Source organism: Sarcophilus harrisii, chromosome 2 (genome assembly GCF_902635505.1).
Source record: "Sarcophilus harrisii chromosome 2, mSarHar1.11, whole genome shotgun sequence".
Classification (NCBI taxonomy): domain Eukaryota; kingdom Metazoa; phylum Chordata; class Mammalia; order Dasyuromorphia; family Dasyuridae; genus Sarcophilus; species Sarcophilus harrisii.
The window spans coordinates 39938562-39955223 of NC_045427.1; the positions used below are offsets into that span (position 1 = coordinate 39938562).

The following is a 16662-nucleotide window of genomic DNA, read 5'->3' on the forward strand; positions in this document are numbered from 1 at the left end:
AGAACCAAGAGATCATTATATACGTCAACAACGATACTGTATGAAGATGTAATTTGATGAAAGCAGATTTCTTTGACAAAGAGACCTAATTCAGTTTCAATTGATCAGTGATGGACAGAAGCAGCTACACCCAAAGGAAAAAAAAAAAAAACACTGGGAAATGAATGTAAACTGTTTGCATTTTTGTTTTTCTTCCCGGGTTACTTCTACCTTCTGAATCCAATTCTCCCTGTGCAACAAGAAAACTGTTTGGATCTGCACACATACATTGTATCTAGGATATAGTAGGACATATTCAACATATATAGGACTGCTTGCCATATAGGGGAGGGGGTGGAGGGTGGGAGGGAAAAATCGGAACAGAAGTGAGTGCAAGGGATAATGTTGTAAAAAAAAAAATTACCCAGGCATGGATTCTGTCAATAAAAAGTTACTATAATAAAAAAAAAGACATATAAACTAAATTAAGTATTAAAAAAAAAAGAGATGGAAGGGAACTTTGAGGTTATTTAGTCCAACCCTCTTATGTTATAGATCTGCAGTCTTCAAGTCTCTGGCTTCCTTCAAGTCTCAGATTAAATGACATCTCCTGTAGGAAGCCTTTTCCCTTTCCTCCAGATGTTAGAGTCTTCTCCTCTCAGTTACCAGAACTATTTACATCTAGTTATTTGTCTCCTTTTTACTACTTTTCTCTCCTTCTTATTCCTCCCGTCCTCCTTTACCCTGAAAAAAGAAAAAGAAAAAAACAAAATCCCCATTACAATATGAATAATTGGACAGAAGGAGAAAAATTTGGAATACAAAGTCTAACCAAAATGAATATTAAAAACTATTTTTACAGGTATTTAGAAAAACAAAATATTATTGGAGAAAATAAATAAATAAAAAAATAAATAAAAGAGTAGAAGTCGGGGGTGAGGGAGGACCTAATAAGAATAGTCAATCAAAACAGATTCCCACAGTGACAATATTCCATAATAGAGATCTCATTCATTCTATGATTTTTTTATTTCCTTTTCTAAGTGGAAATAAATTGTGTATTCCATATATAATTTATGTTGCATATTGGGTACTGTTTTTACTTCCTTCATTTTGGAGGGAAAACCTAAGACTTTAGGCCCATAACCATTTCTAAAATTACCAACATTATAAGCAACAACTTTTCTTGAAAAACTAAATTGAAGATAGAATAAAGCATTGAGGAATGTAATTTCCCTACTGAGAAATCGTGCAAGTCTAGAGCAATAAACCTTGGGTTGACGTGTTGGTTTCCACAGATCCAAGCAACCCTGTTGAAATATATAGTGATGGCAACTCAGGTGGCTTGGAAGTTATAACCAAGAGGCCTTTGGCTATCAGAGGCTTGGAACATTTGTTAGTGGATGATTTATTAAAAGTGAGTTACAATATTCCATTCTGAATAGATTTGGCTTTGAAGCCAATGAAAGTTTTCAAAACTGTGTTTGGAGCTCCCCTTCAAGAATGGAAGAAAACCCACTGATTAATATTGTGGCAAGTGCTATATTAGATGCCACCAGCTAGAGAGAAATAATAGCCTGGCCAACTAAAGTTAGCTCACATTAATAACCACTGAAGACCAACCTAGATGCAGATCCCCTGTTCTATAGATCCAGAAACCATAGTGAGTCCTCAGGAGGATTCCTTTGCCTAGACATAAGTCTAGAGTCTTCATAGGGAATTGCCTTTTCTTGTAAACAAGTAGATTTGTTCATCTCTCCATGAGTATATTTTTAGAACTATGTAGTCACTGATTTTCTGACCTCAGATCTTTGATCTAATAATCAGATCATTGTCAAAGGGGCTGAGAAAACAGAGTTTTCTGTGATGACTTGAACTAAACAGAACAATAGGCTTCTAGGGATGAGAAAATTAAATCTTTTCAAGCAACTTTAGGAGAAAGCAGAAAGTTTTAGAATTCTGGGAGAAATGACAGATCAATGAGATTTGATCAGATATAAAGTTTCTGAAGAACAATAATACGTGAAATTTAAATATCCAATAATAGGAAAAATAAAAAGTTGGCTCTGTAAAAAGAGAGCACTGTGAATTATTTATGGAGGTAATTGGGAAGAAAATTGGGTGGAAATACAAGGTTTTGCAAGGGTGAATATTGAAAACTATTTTTACGTACATTTTGAAAATAAAAAGCTATATTAAGGACTAAGTACATGTAAGCATCATGCCAAACTAGATATAGATTCCACTGACTTAACACCTTGTATGAATTCTTGTTTCAGAGTTCTGGCCCATAACACACATCCCCTTCACTATTCATCATTATCTTTTCCTGACATCCGAGCCAATCTGAGGGATATGGGGTGATACCTCAGAGTTGTTTTAATTTGCAGTGCTCTAATCAACAGTGATTTAGAGCATTTTCTTTTCATATGAACATAGATGGCTTTAATTTCATCATCTGAAAATTGTTTTGAACTCAGACTTCTGATGCCACGTCTAGAACTCTGTTCAGTTTACTGCCCAGCTGCCTATACTTCTTTCATGTAGAAACATTGGTGAGGAAAGTCTTCTGTCACATATTGGTACCTGTTGTACAAGTAAAGTCTCAGGTTGTTACTTGGAGCACTGAGAAGTGGTGACTTGCTTGGGTCAAAATAGTGCAGCAGGGGTGGATTTGAACCTGGTTTTCTGTCCCTATAGCACACTACCATCCTGAATGGAATATTGTGCAACACTGCAGTAAAATTAAGACCAACACTTAGAAAGAATACAAAGAAACCCGCAAAGATTCATAAAATAATACAAAGTGAGGGGTAGGAAACTGAAGCAGGAGTGTTCACTAATTATGAACCCCCAAAGAAGAAAAGTGAATGAGAATGAGGAGAGAATCCTGAAGAATACTTAGAGGAAGTCACTAAGATATGGCTTGGATAGAGTAATGGACCAAAATTCACTTGTTTAAATATGAGCAGTTATTGAATTAAGTTGGTTGTATTAATGTACAATTCTGTTTTTTAATGAAACATTTCATTGAATCAATATGTATTACCAAAAAGCCATTTTTCTGACAATGAGCCCCAAATTTGCTAGACTAGTCCCCGGATGTTTAGTCAGTCAACCAGCATTTATTAAGGTCTTATAGTTCATCATGCATCCCTGGGTCCATTTTCAACATTTTTTTTTCAACTTAATAAGGCATGCTTAAATTTTTTAAAACATATTTTTTAAAAAATTGTTTTGGTCAATTGCCAACATTTATTTTCTCTCCCTCTTTCCTTAATCCCCCTCCCCCCAATTTCATTCATTCTTTATTCATTTTTAAGACACATTGCTTTAAAACACATGTTGGGAGAGAACAAAAGGGAAAAACCATGAGAGAGAGAAAAAAAATTTTTTAGTCAGAAAAAAGAAGTGAACCTAACATGTCTTGATTTACATTCAATTTTCATAATTCTTTTTCTGGATACAGATGGTATATTTTATCCAAAGTCTATTGGGATTGCTTTGGATTACCTCTACTCCCCGATTTTAAGCCTTGCTGGCAATTTAAAACCTTTTTAAGAACTCGAATCATATGTTACCATAAGTGCCTAATAAATGCCTGTTGCACTGAAGCTTCCTTTACCAGCCTGGGAGCTCCTTGAGGGCTATATGTCAGATTTCTCTCCATTAGTAAGCTCTGTGTAAATATTTTTTGAATGAATAAATGAGTTACTTGGAACAAAGGAAAGAAAAGACAGGGAAGCAGAGGGCGCCATTTTGAAATTTGTCACCAGAAGGATAAGATTTATTTGCCTAAAGTCTTCAGGGCATGTATCAGGTCCTAACAGGAATAAGTGGGATGGATTCCTTGACCTCTGCTGGTAGCCCCCAGATAGCAAGTCTGTAGGGTCCCTGAGATCTTGCATCCAAACAGGGAAAACTCAATTTCAGGAACAAAGTTGTAGAGCAACAAGAGGAGGCAGGTCAGGGCAGGGGAGGCAGCAGGGGAGGCAGAGCTGCAGAAGGGGAGAAAAAAGGACTGGACTCTTGGCCTTTGGAGAAGGACTCTCTGGGAAGAGGAAGAGGAGCAGCTGCCCCACCTGCTTATCTCTCCAAGGTGTCTTGGACTTGGGGAGGGCAGTGGAGAGAAGGAAGGTACATCTCCGGACTCTCAGGAGGGCCAAGGCTATTGGCCCAGTGCCCCACTGGTGAGGGAAGGCAGGGATATAAGGAGGGAGGGAGACGCTGGGCCAGCTGTCTCACCTGGGCACCATGGCATTGCTTCAGCTCCTGTCCTGCCTGGCCTTCGTGGCTGCCGTCTCAGGTGAGTCCTGTTCCCTGATCCTCACCCAGCAGGCCATTGTCAGCCCCCATGAGCTCTCACAGAGTCAGGGAGGTGCCTGGAAATAGATGCTGCCTCTGCTGCTTCCTACCTCTGTATCCCAGCACAAGTCGCTTAAGCTCTGAGGAGAAAAGGGAGTGATGGATGGCCTCTAGGATCCCCTCCAGCACTGGATGTGTAGGCTCGGGACTCAGTTGATGAGAGAGGAGGGGCCCCTGTGTTCATCCCCCCCACCCCTAATACTGGCATTCCTCAGATTAAGAATTCACTTTGGAGGGTAATAAGTGTTTTCTTTTTAATGTGCACTTATCCCTGAAGGGGATTAGAGACAGTAGCTTACAGTTTAGTAAAAACTAGTCTGAAATTTTGCTTTCTTCCTAAAGTGGTGTTGAAATGAGCTGTTGGTTGGAAAAATTTGGAGGAGAAAGTGATGTCAGATCTGAGTAATGGAGAGCGCCTGAGGGAGCATGGGGGTGAGGGGAGGAGAATGGGGGGGCCCAGAGTTGGGGAGCTACTTTCAAATTTCAGTCCTGGGTGGGTAGGGCTCTGGCTTCGTTTGCATTTCCGGGGTGGGGAGGCAGCTGTGGCCTGAAGCCCAGAGACAATGTCTGGGCACCTGAGAGGGCTCTCCCCACTCCCCAGACCAGGGCAAGGAGAGCCCACTCTAGGGAGAGCCTTGTTCAGGGAAGGCTGATGGCAACCGAGGGGACTTCAGCTGCTCCTAGAGGCAATCCTTCATTTCCAGCCCCCTCTCCTCTTCCCATTCTCTGGCAGAAATGGGACTGAGTGTTACAGAGGAGAGGGAGGAAGTTCCTTCCCTCATATACCAGAGCCAGGGGATCCCTTAAGAGCCCAAGAACCCCGGAAATAGGCTTTCTTTGTCCCTTGAGGTTTTGAGTCCTTGAAGGCATAGAACCTTCTGCTTCCTCAAACCCTGGACCAGGTGTCAGCCATCAGCTCTCCTATCCCCTTTCTCCTATTTCCTGCAGGTAACTGAGTTCAACCCAAAGCTGATTATTCCTTAGAACAAAAGGCTGGTGAGGGTTGGGGTGAGGGGGTCTCCAGTAGCAGCTAAGACTTCAGAGGCCTGAGAGACTGGGGGGGAGGAGGGAGGTTAGGGCCCACCCAGCTTGTCCAAGGCTGGGAACCCTAAGCATCTTTATTTTCTCCATGTCCCTAGGCTGTGGTGTTCCTGCCATTAACACTGACTTGAATAGTATGTTCATGATTGTCAATGGTCAAAATGCTGTTCCTGGTTCTTGGCCCTGGCAAGTGTCTCTGCAGGTGAGTACCTGGACCTGCTTCATGGGGAGTGGAGCTATTATCCCCCCCTCCCCTCTTACTTCGTCACCCCCAGATCTTTTCCTCTCCCTACAGGATAAAGGGAAGTGGGTGGAGGGTGGAATGGCCAGTGAGGCAGAAAAGAGGGATTGAGAGGCTCCAAGAAGCCTCCTGGGAGGCTGGCAACAACCTCATAAATATCAGCCCCTGTGACCCACAGCAGCTTCTGCCCTACTAGGCAAGGAGGAAATGCCAGTCCCAGATGGTGTCCAGCTTGGCAGGAGACCTAGCCAGTCTTGTCTCGGATCCCTCTTCATCCCAGGCTCCCGGTCCTGCACCCTGACTACGTTCTCTGGCCCAAGGCTTGCTGGCCCTCTTGTCTGCTTCTGAGACTGTCCCTCGGTGCTCAGAGGAGGCCCCTGAGCTCTCCAAGTTTTCAGAATGCACATGATTCCCATCTGTTCCCTTCCTTTCCAGAGAAATGGTGCCCACTTATGCGGGGGCTCCCTCATCAGTAACAAGTGGGTGGTCACAGCTGCTCATTGCGATGTCATGTAGGTCAAACAAAGGTTTTTCCTTCCCTCCTTTGGAGGGGTGGTGGTGGTGGTGGTGAACTGGGACCAGTTCTTGGGATATTCAGTGACCTTTGATCCATGGGCCCTTCTCTCTGCTTTAGGACAACAGACAAGGTGGTTGCTGGAATGCATGACCTGAAGTCTTATAGAGAAAAGGTCCAAGTTCTGAGGATTGCCAAGGTACAGTCTTGGCCCAGGGAAGGGGATGAGAGGAGTGTGGGATGTGCTGGGGATGTGGCAGCTGGGGCTTCCTGCATGGACCAAGGACATGTACAAGGGAGAATTCAAGCATTTATGGCAAGCAGGCCCGGTGTAAATAAAGATCAGCTCTCTGATGGGAACTAATAAAATCCAAGCTATGATTTATGATTATTAAGAGCTGGCATTTAAAAAGGGCTTATATGTATAGGTGGCCAACAAGCATTATTAAGTGCTTCTTATGTGGCAAACATTGGGCTAAGTTCTGGGGAAACCACAAAAGGAAAAAAAAAAAAAAAAAAAACCAACTCTCCCTAATCCAACCAAACAAAAACAACCCCAAAATCTGAAAGCCCAGGATCCCTACTCTCAAGGACCTCACACTCAAATGGGGAAGACTGTGTTTAAATAATTGTGTACATAAAGGATAAATTGGGGGCAGTCTCAGAGGGAAGGGGCAGGAGAACTTGCAAATAGTTATATAGCAATTTAAGACTTGGAAAGCACTTTACAAATACTATCTCATTGTATTCTCAAGCAACTTTGGGAAGTTGATATATTTATTATCCCTATTTTGTGGATGAGGAAACTGAGGCAGGCAGAGATGAAGTGATTTGACCAAGTTTACCCAGCTAGTCAATATCTAAGGCAGAATTAGAATTCAAGTCTCCTTGGCTTTCAGTCTAGCCTACCATCTACTGTTTCATGCAGCTGAAAGTCTCATGCAGAGGGTAGAATTGATCTGAGTCTCAAAGTAGGCTGTGTATATTTGTATTTGATCCCTTGTGAAGTAGGGAATGCAGGTCTTTGCCATTTTCCAGATGAGGAAACTCAAGCTCAGTGAGCTTCACTAACCCAGCCATGATTACACAAAGAGGACATAAGTTGTTCCCGTGGGGATGCAGGTAAACAGTGGAACCTGCCATTTTTTGTTTCAAAATGAAATCCTCCGTAGCTTGCACCAACATAAGCTGTTGAGGAGAATACAGCAGCTGGGGAAAGCTGCTTCTTTCTGGAGGGGAGGGGAAGGTAGAAGAGACTTAAGCAGAAAAGCAAAATTGAAGACAACTCTTCTAAGGACAACCTTTGAGGCTGATTCTTGGACCAGGAATTCAATAGCTGGGTTCAAATCCCATCTACTGCCTGTTATCGTGAGCAGGGCAGCTAGGGGGTGCAGTGGATGGAGTGCAAGGTCTTGTGTCCTCCTCCTGAATTCCAACTCAGCGTCAGAAACTTCCTAGCTGTGACTCAGTTTGTCTCAGTTTCCTCATTTGGAAAATGAGCTAGAAAAGGAAATGTCAGATGATTCCATTCTTTTTGCCAAGAAAATCCCAAATGGATATGACCAAACTGATTCAATAATAAAGAAGAAAAAGCTTCCTAATACTTCGAGCAGGATAAAAGTGAGTCGGCGTTCTTGTGAGGTAGTGAGTCCCTCATCATTAAAAGTCTTGAAGGAAAGTCTAGATAACGGTGGTCAGGAAGGACATAGAAGGGATTCCTCCAGATATTTAGGTGGACTGGGTCACCTTTGAAATTCCTCCTAATTCTGAGGCACTAGGAGGTGCCAATGAAGCTTTAGGGATGAAGGGTGAGGGAGGTCTCAATCTCCTGTCCCTGGTCTTCCTTTCAGGTCTTCAGGAACAAAAATTATGACCCGGACACTTTTAACAATGACATTACCCTGTTGAAACTGGCCACACCTGCCCACTTCCAGAAAAATGTGTCCCCTGTCTGCCTGCCCAGTGCCAGCGATGACTTCCCCGATGGCACTACCTGTGTTACAACTGGCTGGGGCAGGACCAAGTACAATGGTGAGTGTGAGAGGGGCTCACTGGGCATTAGGTACTTTGATATCTTCCATAGCACTTTTTGTTAGGTCGTTTACAATTAAGACCTCTTGGTCTAATTCACATACCCCAACTAAGGTTTTTAGTGGATTTTATTTTGTCTGAGAACTAAAGAACACATTAATTATTATTTTCTAAAAATGTCATCTTTTTTAGACTGACTTTACTTTCACCCAGGACTTTTTAATTAAATAGCAAAACCCTTCCATAATTTTAAGGCTTCAAGCTCAGCATAAACACAAACAAACAAACTCAACGTTTTTGGGTAGCCGCTGTGTGTGGATGTTTTAAAGAATCCTTCCCATACCTGCTGACTGCCCCCTTTCAAGTCCATTTGTTCAAATAATCTGTAAGAGTTTGTGTTCATTTGCAATTGTCACAAAATATCAAAAGCAAATCCAGTATTTAGCTCTTCAACTTATACCATCTCAGTAAAATAAGAAATATTATTATAAAAATTATAAACATTTAATTGCTTATATTTAAGGTTATATAGTATAAGCTTTAAACAAATAAGAACCAAATAAGATCTCTTTCCAATCTCTTCTATGTGTGTTCAATCCAATTTTGTTTTTAATATACCTGTAAGCAATGTGTATCTTTTTATTTTTAAGTGATATTGGTATCTTTTTATTCCTATATTAGTTCAGATGTATTGCTCTCTTGTCTCCCTCCCGTGCCCTAAGTGTCAAGCTTTCTTGCAAGAAAAGAAAACAATTGAGCAAAAATACTATCTACAGTGACCTAATTTAACAGTGAAAATATAATTTTGTCCCTATAGACCCCGGCCTCTCTCCTCTCTGCTAGGAGGAGGAGGGCATGTCAGATAATGATGTTTTTTTTTGGAACCAATATTTGTTTTATGCATGTGTTTTTAGTAATTAGAATTTGATTTCCCACAGAATACTCCTTTTAAAATTTTTTTATTTTTAATTTTTATTTCCCCAATTATATGTAAAAAAAAAACCCATTTTTTGTGTGTTATACAAATTTAATGCTGGAGAAACTGAGGCAGGATAGAGATTAGAGTGTATTTAATAATTTATTAAATGGGAGAGATTTACTGGGACCAAATGGATGCATGGTTTGGTCCCAGGGCTGAATGAGACTATGATCTCCAAGAATCCAGCAAACAATGAGAGTTCTCAATGACCTGTATTCACATGTGGCTCAGACTCAAGGGGTAGACTGAGGCAGGGGCAGAGTGAGGGTGCTGAGAGAGGAACAGGACTCTGACTCATCCACAGAAGATGAGATGACATAATCAGGGGGAGTCACCCCAGAAATGGGGAGAGGAATCTTGATAAGTTGGTATCTGACATTCTGATACCTTGGGATGACATTCTGATATTCGAAAACATAAGAGCTTTTATCCTTATCAAATATTCTGATAAAGAGGGAGGGGAGGTTTTGCAGGACTGAGAAGCAGGGAAACTGAGTCAGGACTGGGTCAGGATATTATGGAAATTGATGAGTGCAAGTAGCTAAAGTGAAGGTCTCTCATAACCATTGACTAAAGTAGACAGAGGCTACAAGCCTAAGTTTTGGCTTCTTAAATATCATGTGCTAGGGGAGAAAGAAAGATTTATAGCCTGTCAACATGCCAGTTCCTAATCAGGGAACAGAACCTATATCACCATTCAGAATGTATATGAGGGGCACTGGGGATGGGTCGAGGCTTTTTCTTGGGCTGCTCTGTATAAAAGTTGCAAGTAGGCACTGGGCGGCCACTCTCTCCTGGCTCCGAACACATCCCTTTTGCTCAGAGTTTGGAGGACTCCCGGCTCTGGCGAGATCCTGAGTAAAGGTTTTGTTCTATACCTTGAGACACCCTTGAGAGTTTAATTTTGGATAAAATTGTCCCACATGCTGAGAACTGCGGCATAACACATAGACAGACATTTTTTAAAACCTATTTCCTTATGTATCATGTTGGGAGAGAAAAATCAGAACAAAAGAGGAAAATCATGGGGAGGGGGGGAAATAAACCAGAAAAAAAAAAAGTGAATATAGCATGTGTTGATTTGCATTCAGTGTCGATGGCTCTCTCTGCATGTGAATGGCATTATCCATCCAAAGTTTACTGGGATTTCTTTAGATCACCGAACCACTGAGAAGAACCAGGTCTTTCCTAATTCAACATCGCACAATCTTGCTGTTACTATGTACCATGTATTCCTGGTGCTGCTTATTTCTCTCAGCATCGGTTCATGTCAATCTTTCCAGGCCTTTCTAAAATCAGTTTCTAAAATCATTTCCTATAGAACAATAATGTGCCATTGCTTTCATATACCAAAATTTATTCAGCCATTCCCCAACTGATGGGCAACCACTCATTTTCCAATTCCTTGCCACCACAAAAAGCTGCTACAAACATTTTTGCTCTTGTGGGTCCTTTTTCTTCTTTTATGGTTTCTTTGGGATACAAAGTAACAACATTTCTAAAGGAAGTACTAAGTACCCTTTAATTACTCTTTCACAAAAGTGAATGAGAAAAGGGGGAGAGCCAAGCTTGGAACAGAGTCTGACATACTCTTCAGTCCAGACTTTATCAGAATCACTTCTTCTTGGCTCCTTCCCCTATACTCCACCTTCACCCATTCAGTTCACCAGCTCTTGTTTAACCTACTCTCTTGTCTTTTGTCTCTGCAGCCCGGAGATTCCCAAATATCCTCCAACAGGCAGCTCTGCCCCTGCTGTCCAATACTAAATGCAAGAGATACTGGGGGAAAAAATTCAAGGACACCATGATCTGTGCTGGAGCCAATGGCGTTTCTTCCTGCATGGTACCTCCCTCCCTCCCTCTCTCTCTCTCTACTCTGGTTTTTCTCCTCTCTTTTAGAATCACAAATGGGTTGCCCTGAAAGGGATCTTATTATCTATATTATAAATGAAGAAACCAGGGTTGGTGGAAATCAAAGTGATTTAGTATCCTGTTAATAAGTAGCAAAACTAATCTCAATCTGATGCTTCCCTCCCACCTCCAGTTCCATGACATCCCTCCCCCTCATCATTCACTCTCACAGAAGGAGAGTGAGAAGGAACCTTAGGATGTCTAACTCATCTTCAGTCTCCCTACAAACTGCCTGTCACAAGTGGTCATCCATCTTTCCATTAAAACCACTCATAAAAAGGTACTCCCTTCCTAATCTACTTTTAGACAGATTTTACTGTGAGGGGCAGCTAGTTGGTGCAGTGGACAGAGTTCTGGGCCTGGAATCTCAGTTCAAATCTAGATTCAGACACTTACTTAGCTGGGTGACCCTGGGTGAGGCATTTTACCCTGTTTGCCTCAGTTTACTTTTCTGTAAAATGACTTGGAGAAGAAAACAGAAAACCACTCCAGTATCTTTGCCAAGAAGATTGCAAATAGGGTCACAGAGTGTCAGATATGACTGACAACAATTGAACAACAAAAATTCTCTTTTATCCTGTTGATGACACTGCTGAAAGTCTTAGGTCCCACTTCCAGCAGACTTTCAGGAAAAGTTTTCTCCCCTTGTTCTCCCAGCCTCATGCAAGATGGCACTTCATTCACCTCTACTCTTTTTTTTTTAATTTAATAGCCTTTTATTTACAGGATATATGCATGGATAACTTTACAGCATTAACAATTGCCAAACCTCTTGTTCCAATTTTTCACCTCTTACCCCCCACCCCCTCCCCTAGATGGCAGGATGACCAGTAGATGTTAAATATATTAAAATATAAATTAGATACACAATAAGTATTCATGACCAAAACGTTATTTTGCTGTACAAAAAGAATCAGACTCTGAAATATTGTACAATTAGCTTGTGAAGGAAATCAAAAATGCAGGTGTGCATAAATATAGGGGATTGGGAATTCAATGTAATGGTTTTTAGTCATCTCCCAGAGTTCTTTTTCTGGGCATAGCTGGTTCAGTTCATTACTGCTCCATTGGAAATGATTTGGTTGATCTCGTTGCTGAGGATGGCCAGGTCCATCAGAACTGGTCATCATATAGTATTGTTGTTGAAGTATATAATGATCTCCTGGTCTTGCTCATTTCACTCAGCATCAGTTCGTGTAAGTCTCTCCAGGCCTTTCTGAAATTATCCTGTTGGTCATTTCTTACAGAACAGTAATATTCCATAATATTCATATACCACAATTTATTCAGCCATTCTCCAACTGATGGACATCCATTCAGTTTCCAGTTTTTAGCCACTACAAAAAGGGCTGCCACAAACATTTGATTCACCTCTACTCTTAATCTACACTGCTCACCCACATTTTCTGCACTAGAAAGAAACAGAAAATCTGACTTCTACTCTCGGCTATGCTACAAGCTCATTAAGTAATAATCACAAACTTTTATCAGACTCAGTTTTCTCATTTGCCAAATGGAGATTAATATCCCTACTCTTTCTACCTCCCTCTGTGAGCTGTCACAAAGAACTGAGATCATATGGAGTAACTGGGTGACACAGTGGCTAGAGTTCCAGCCCTGAATTCAGGAGAACCTCAGTTCAAAATCTGGTCTCAGACACTTAACATTTCCCAGCTGCGTGACCTTGGGCAAGTCACTTAACCCTGATTACTTCAGAGGGGGGAAAAGATCTGAGATAAAGACAGGAAACATTTGAAGAGGCAAAAGCACTTGGATAAATGTCATCTTTATTATTTTTGTATTTTCCTCCCCTCCTGTAATTGAAAAGTTCAAAACAAGTCTCTGTGGTGTAATGAGAGACTCTAGTCATGCTGTCATGATGTCAATACCTGGAATTAGCCACCAAACTTTCAGTTCTTCATCATTTTCATTTATTTCCATACCACCTTACAGCTTCACCAAGCTTCTAAGGCAGAAAAGATAAAGTAGTGTTATCTCCATATAATGGTATCCTTTTTTGCAATCCCATGATGTCTCTGGTCACATGACAAAAACTATCAGCCCCAGAATTCAAATTCAGGTCTTCTGAGTCTGAATCATGAGTCTAAAATCATGGGTGGGGGCAGGGGAACAAACCAGAAGAAAAAAGTGAATATAGCAAGTGTTGATTTACAGTCAGTGTCCATAGCTCTCTCTGGATGTGAATGGAGTTTTCCATCCAAAGTTTACTGGGATTTCTTTGGATTACCAAACCACTGAGAAGAACCAGGTCTTTCATAGTTCACCATGGCACAATCTTGCTAATTGCCCTATAGCACCTTGAGCAGCTTTGGGGGACTGAAAGACTCTTTCAACCTCTCTTGTGTCTCATCTCCTTAGGGTGACTCTGGTGGACCCCTGGTCTGCAAGAAAAATGATGCCTGGACCCTGGTTGGTATTGTCTCCAGGGGAGACAACTTCTGTTCTGCTACCTCCCCTGCTGTGTTTGCCCGAGTCACCAAGCTCATCCCCTTTATCAAGGAAACCCTGGCCAACAACTGAGTGGTTCCGTGCCCAAGAAAGTGGGTACCTTTAACTCTCCCCATCCCCCAATGCCAATAAATGTATCTATACAGGATCATTCAGCCTGTTTTCTTTGCCTTCAGTAGAGATCTAAATGCCCATCATGTGTAGAACAACCCATCCTCAGAGAGCCTGGCACGGTCCCAGGAGGCCAGAACATTGGTAGGAGTTTCTGGGGATACGGGTTTCATTTCTAGTGATGATGTTGCTGAGAGAGTTGAGAAGAGACACAAGACTTATTTCTGCGACTCCACCTGGCAGAATGTAACGTCTGGGTCTCAAAGTTGGGGTTCAGCGAGTACCCCTCTTTTAGGAAGAGCCAGCACCATCCCATTGACTTTCCTCAAGTGCCTGACTTCATTTGGGTACTTCTGGATACTCATCTCCCCAATTTTCCCCAACAGACACACTCCCCACATGCCCACTCATTTCCCTTAATGACTTCTTAGGGCACCATATTCTAGGAAGGACATTGCCACAAACTGGAGTAAAGGGAAAGGTCTGGGGACCATCCCATATGCTGATCAACATCTAGAACTAGAGCTATTTAACTTTTTAAAAGAAGGAGAATGGGGCATGAAAGCTTTCACCCTAAATTTGAAGAGATGCCTGGAAGTGACAGAAACTGTCTAGAAGTTTCATGGAATAATGGAAAAAACTGTTAATTCTGGAGGCAAAGGACTTGGATTCAAATTCTGTCTTTAGAAACTGCTTCCTACCTGTTGGCATATGGAAAGGAAGGGATTAAGAATACTGGGTAAAAGCAGCAGAGAATCAGATTAGGTTCAGTGTGAAGAAACACTTCCCAACAAGTGGGATCTCTTTTACAGAGTGAAAGAAATAATCTTAGGAGGTATTGGGTTTCATTTTATTTCCTTTTGTTTTTTTTTAAGCTTTTTATTTTCAAAACATATGCAGGGATGATTTGGCAACATTGACTCTTGCATAGCCTTGTGTTTCAGATTTTTTCCTCCTTCCCCCCAGCCCCTCCTCTAAATGGCAAGAAATTTGGATTTCCTTTTGATGGAGTTCTTCAAAGATGTTATGGATGATGACTTGTAGACTGAGTATTACTCTACAAGTATAGGTCATATGAGGTGGACTCCAAATTTTCTTCCAAGGTAGAAATCTTATGGCGAATTTGTAGTGTTTGCTCTGGCTTCTCCTGGGCTTGCTTTATCTACCCATTGGGATTCTAGGATACTCTGAAGGATAGGAGGGGTTCTGTCTTCATTGGTATTGGATTAATCCCCATTAGCTGCATCCCCTCTCCATATTAGGGTCCAGGACCTAAAACCCTAGTTCCATTTAACCACTGAATATCAATTTGCTTTTCTAAGAGAAAATTGACTTCAAAGATATGGCAAGAACATACAAATACTTTCCCCAACCCCTTCCAGCACACCACTCTCAGTTTCTCACTCATAGTTTAATTCCTTCAGAGCACTGATTCTACCAAGTTCACATATGCCATGTGAGCCCTTATCTCAACTACCACTAAGCTGAGGTGCCAAAAATCCCTTGCCCCTCAGGCACTGATGTTCCACTGTATCCAGAGCATCCACATGGTGAGGTATCTTTTGCACTCATAAAATCATTGAGGCTCTAGTTTTTTTTAAAAATCTAGCATTTGTAGAGTATTTTAAGGTTTGCTGAATACTGACAATTCACTTAGCTGAGCTGTCCTGGTTGCTGGGTGACTGAACAAGGATTTATTAAGCAGATTACTCTATGCCAAACACTATGCCAAATGCTACATGTATGTATGTATAAATAAATAACAAACAAAACAGATTTTTCCCCTCCCAGACATTTAAGCCTTTAATGCCTACTGTTATCATTCCTGTTCTAATGAGAAGAAAATGTGTCAATATCTAGGTACAGGATATGCAACTACATATCAAGGAGACACAGTAACCCTTCTGGGACAACACCAGCTCTTGGCACTACCTTTGGCACAAGGCGGCATTTGACTGTGCTGTTTTGGAGCCAGGGATCCTAAGAGGTAGCAGTGATGAGTGAGAACATTCCAGGTGTGGGACAAAACCCATACAAAGATAGGATTCAGTTGGAGACTGAGTATCCAATTGGAGAAATGGCAAGAAAGTATAGGTTGCTGGGTCCTAAAATGAGTGTAGGGAACTTTTTTTTTAATGAGTGCAGATGGGAGAGATTCTGGGAAATTGGTGCGATGGGGTAGAAAATTTCCAGCTTTCAAATTTTCCTGACAAAATAAATAAATAAAAAATAAAAAATAACCAAACCCAAAAAAAAAAAAAAAAAAAAGAAGAAGCCAGCCCATTGCCTCAGAGGAAATGTAGATAGAGCTATGGAAAGAAACCAAAATTAGGATTAATTGTTCTCCTAAACCACTGAGAGAAGACTCCAGGAAAGAACTGACTTCCAGAGTTTCTGCCAGGGTGAAGTACAAACACCCTCAGCCAAGTTTGCTTGTTCAGCAAATATCAACCCCTGACCACAGCTGGGGTTGGGAGACAATTTCTGCTTTGGGAACTTTCGTTACTGGCTCTTTTCAACAGTGCAACCATTCAACACAATTCTAGTTGACAAGTGATGGGAAGTGCCAGAAAGAGAACTATGAAGAGTGAATGTGGATTGAAACATAGTTTTTTCACTTGTTTGCTCGCTTTTTCTTTCTCGTGGTTTCCCCCCTTTCAATCTGATTTTTCTTGTACAATATGACCAACATGGAAAGAGGTTTTAAAGGATTGCATATATTTAATCTATATCAGATGGCTTGTTATTTTGGGGAGGGGGCAGTAAAAAAAAGGAGGGAGAAAAATTTGGAACACAAAATCTTACATAAATGATGAAGGGACAGTTAGTTGGTAAAGTGCACAGGCTTTGAAGTCAGGAAGACCTAAGTTCAAATTCTGCCTCAGACACTTAACACTTACTGATGCTGTTTGAGTGGTCTAGAGGTTAGTGGCTCTAAGACAGTTGTTAAGAATTCCATTTAAATCAGCCACAGGTTTTAGGAGTGAAAGAATTCACTCATTCCCAAATATTAGTTATAAA

The 16662-nt window shown here is 41.4% G+C and overlaps 1 protein-coding gene across 1 annotated transcript; it reads left to right on the forward strand.

Annotated features, from left to right (window-relative positions):
• The first annotated feature begins 4233 nt into the window (after nucleotides 1-4233).
• On the forward strand, nucleotides 4234-13602 carry LOC116420955 (chymotrypsinogen A-like). The gene is made up of 7 exons (XM_031949225.1): nucleotides 4234-4285; nucleotides 5484-5587; nucleotides 6062-6138; nucleotides 6261-6339; nucleotides 7991-8171; nucleotides 10860-10993; nucleotides 13441-13602. The coding sequence occupies exons 1-7, from the start codon at nucleotides 4234-4236 to the stop codon at nucleotides 13600-13602; spliced, it is 789 nt and encodes a 262-aa protein (XP_031805085.1).
• The last annotated feature ends 3060 nt before the right edge of the window (nucleotides 13603-16662 follow it).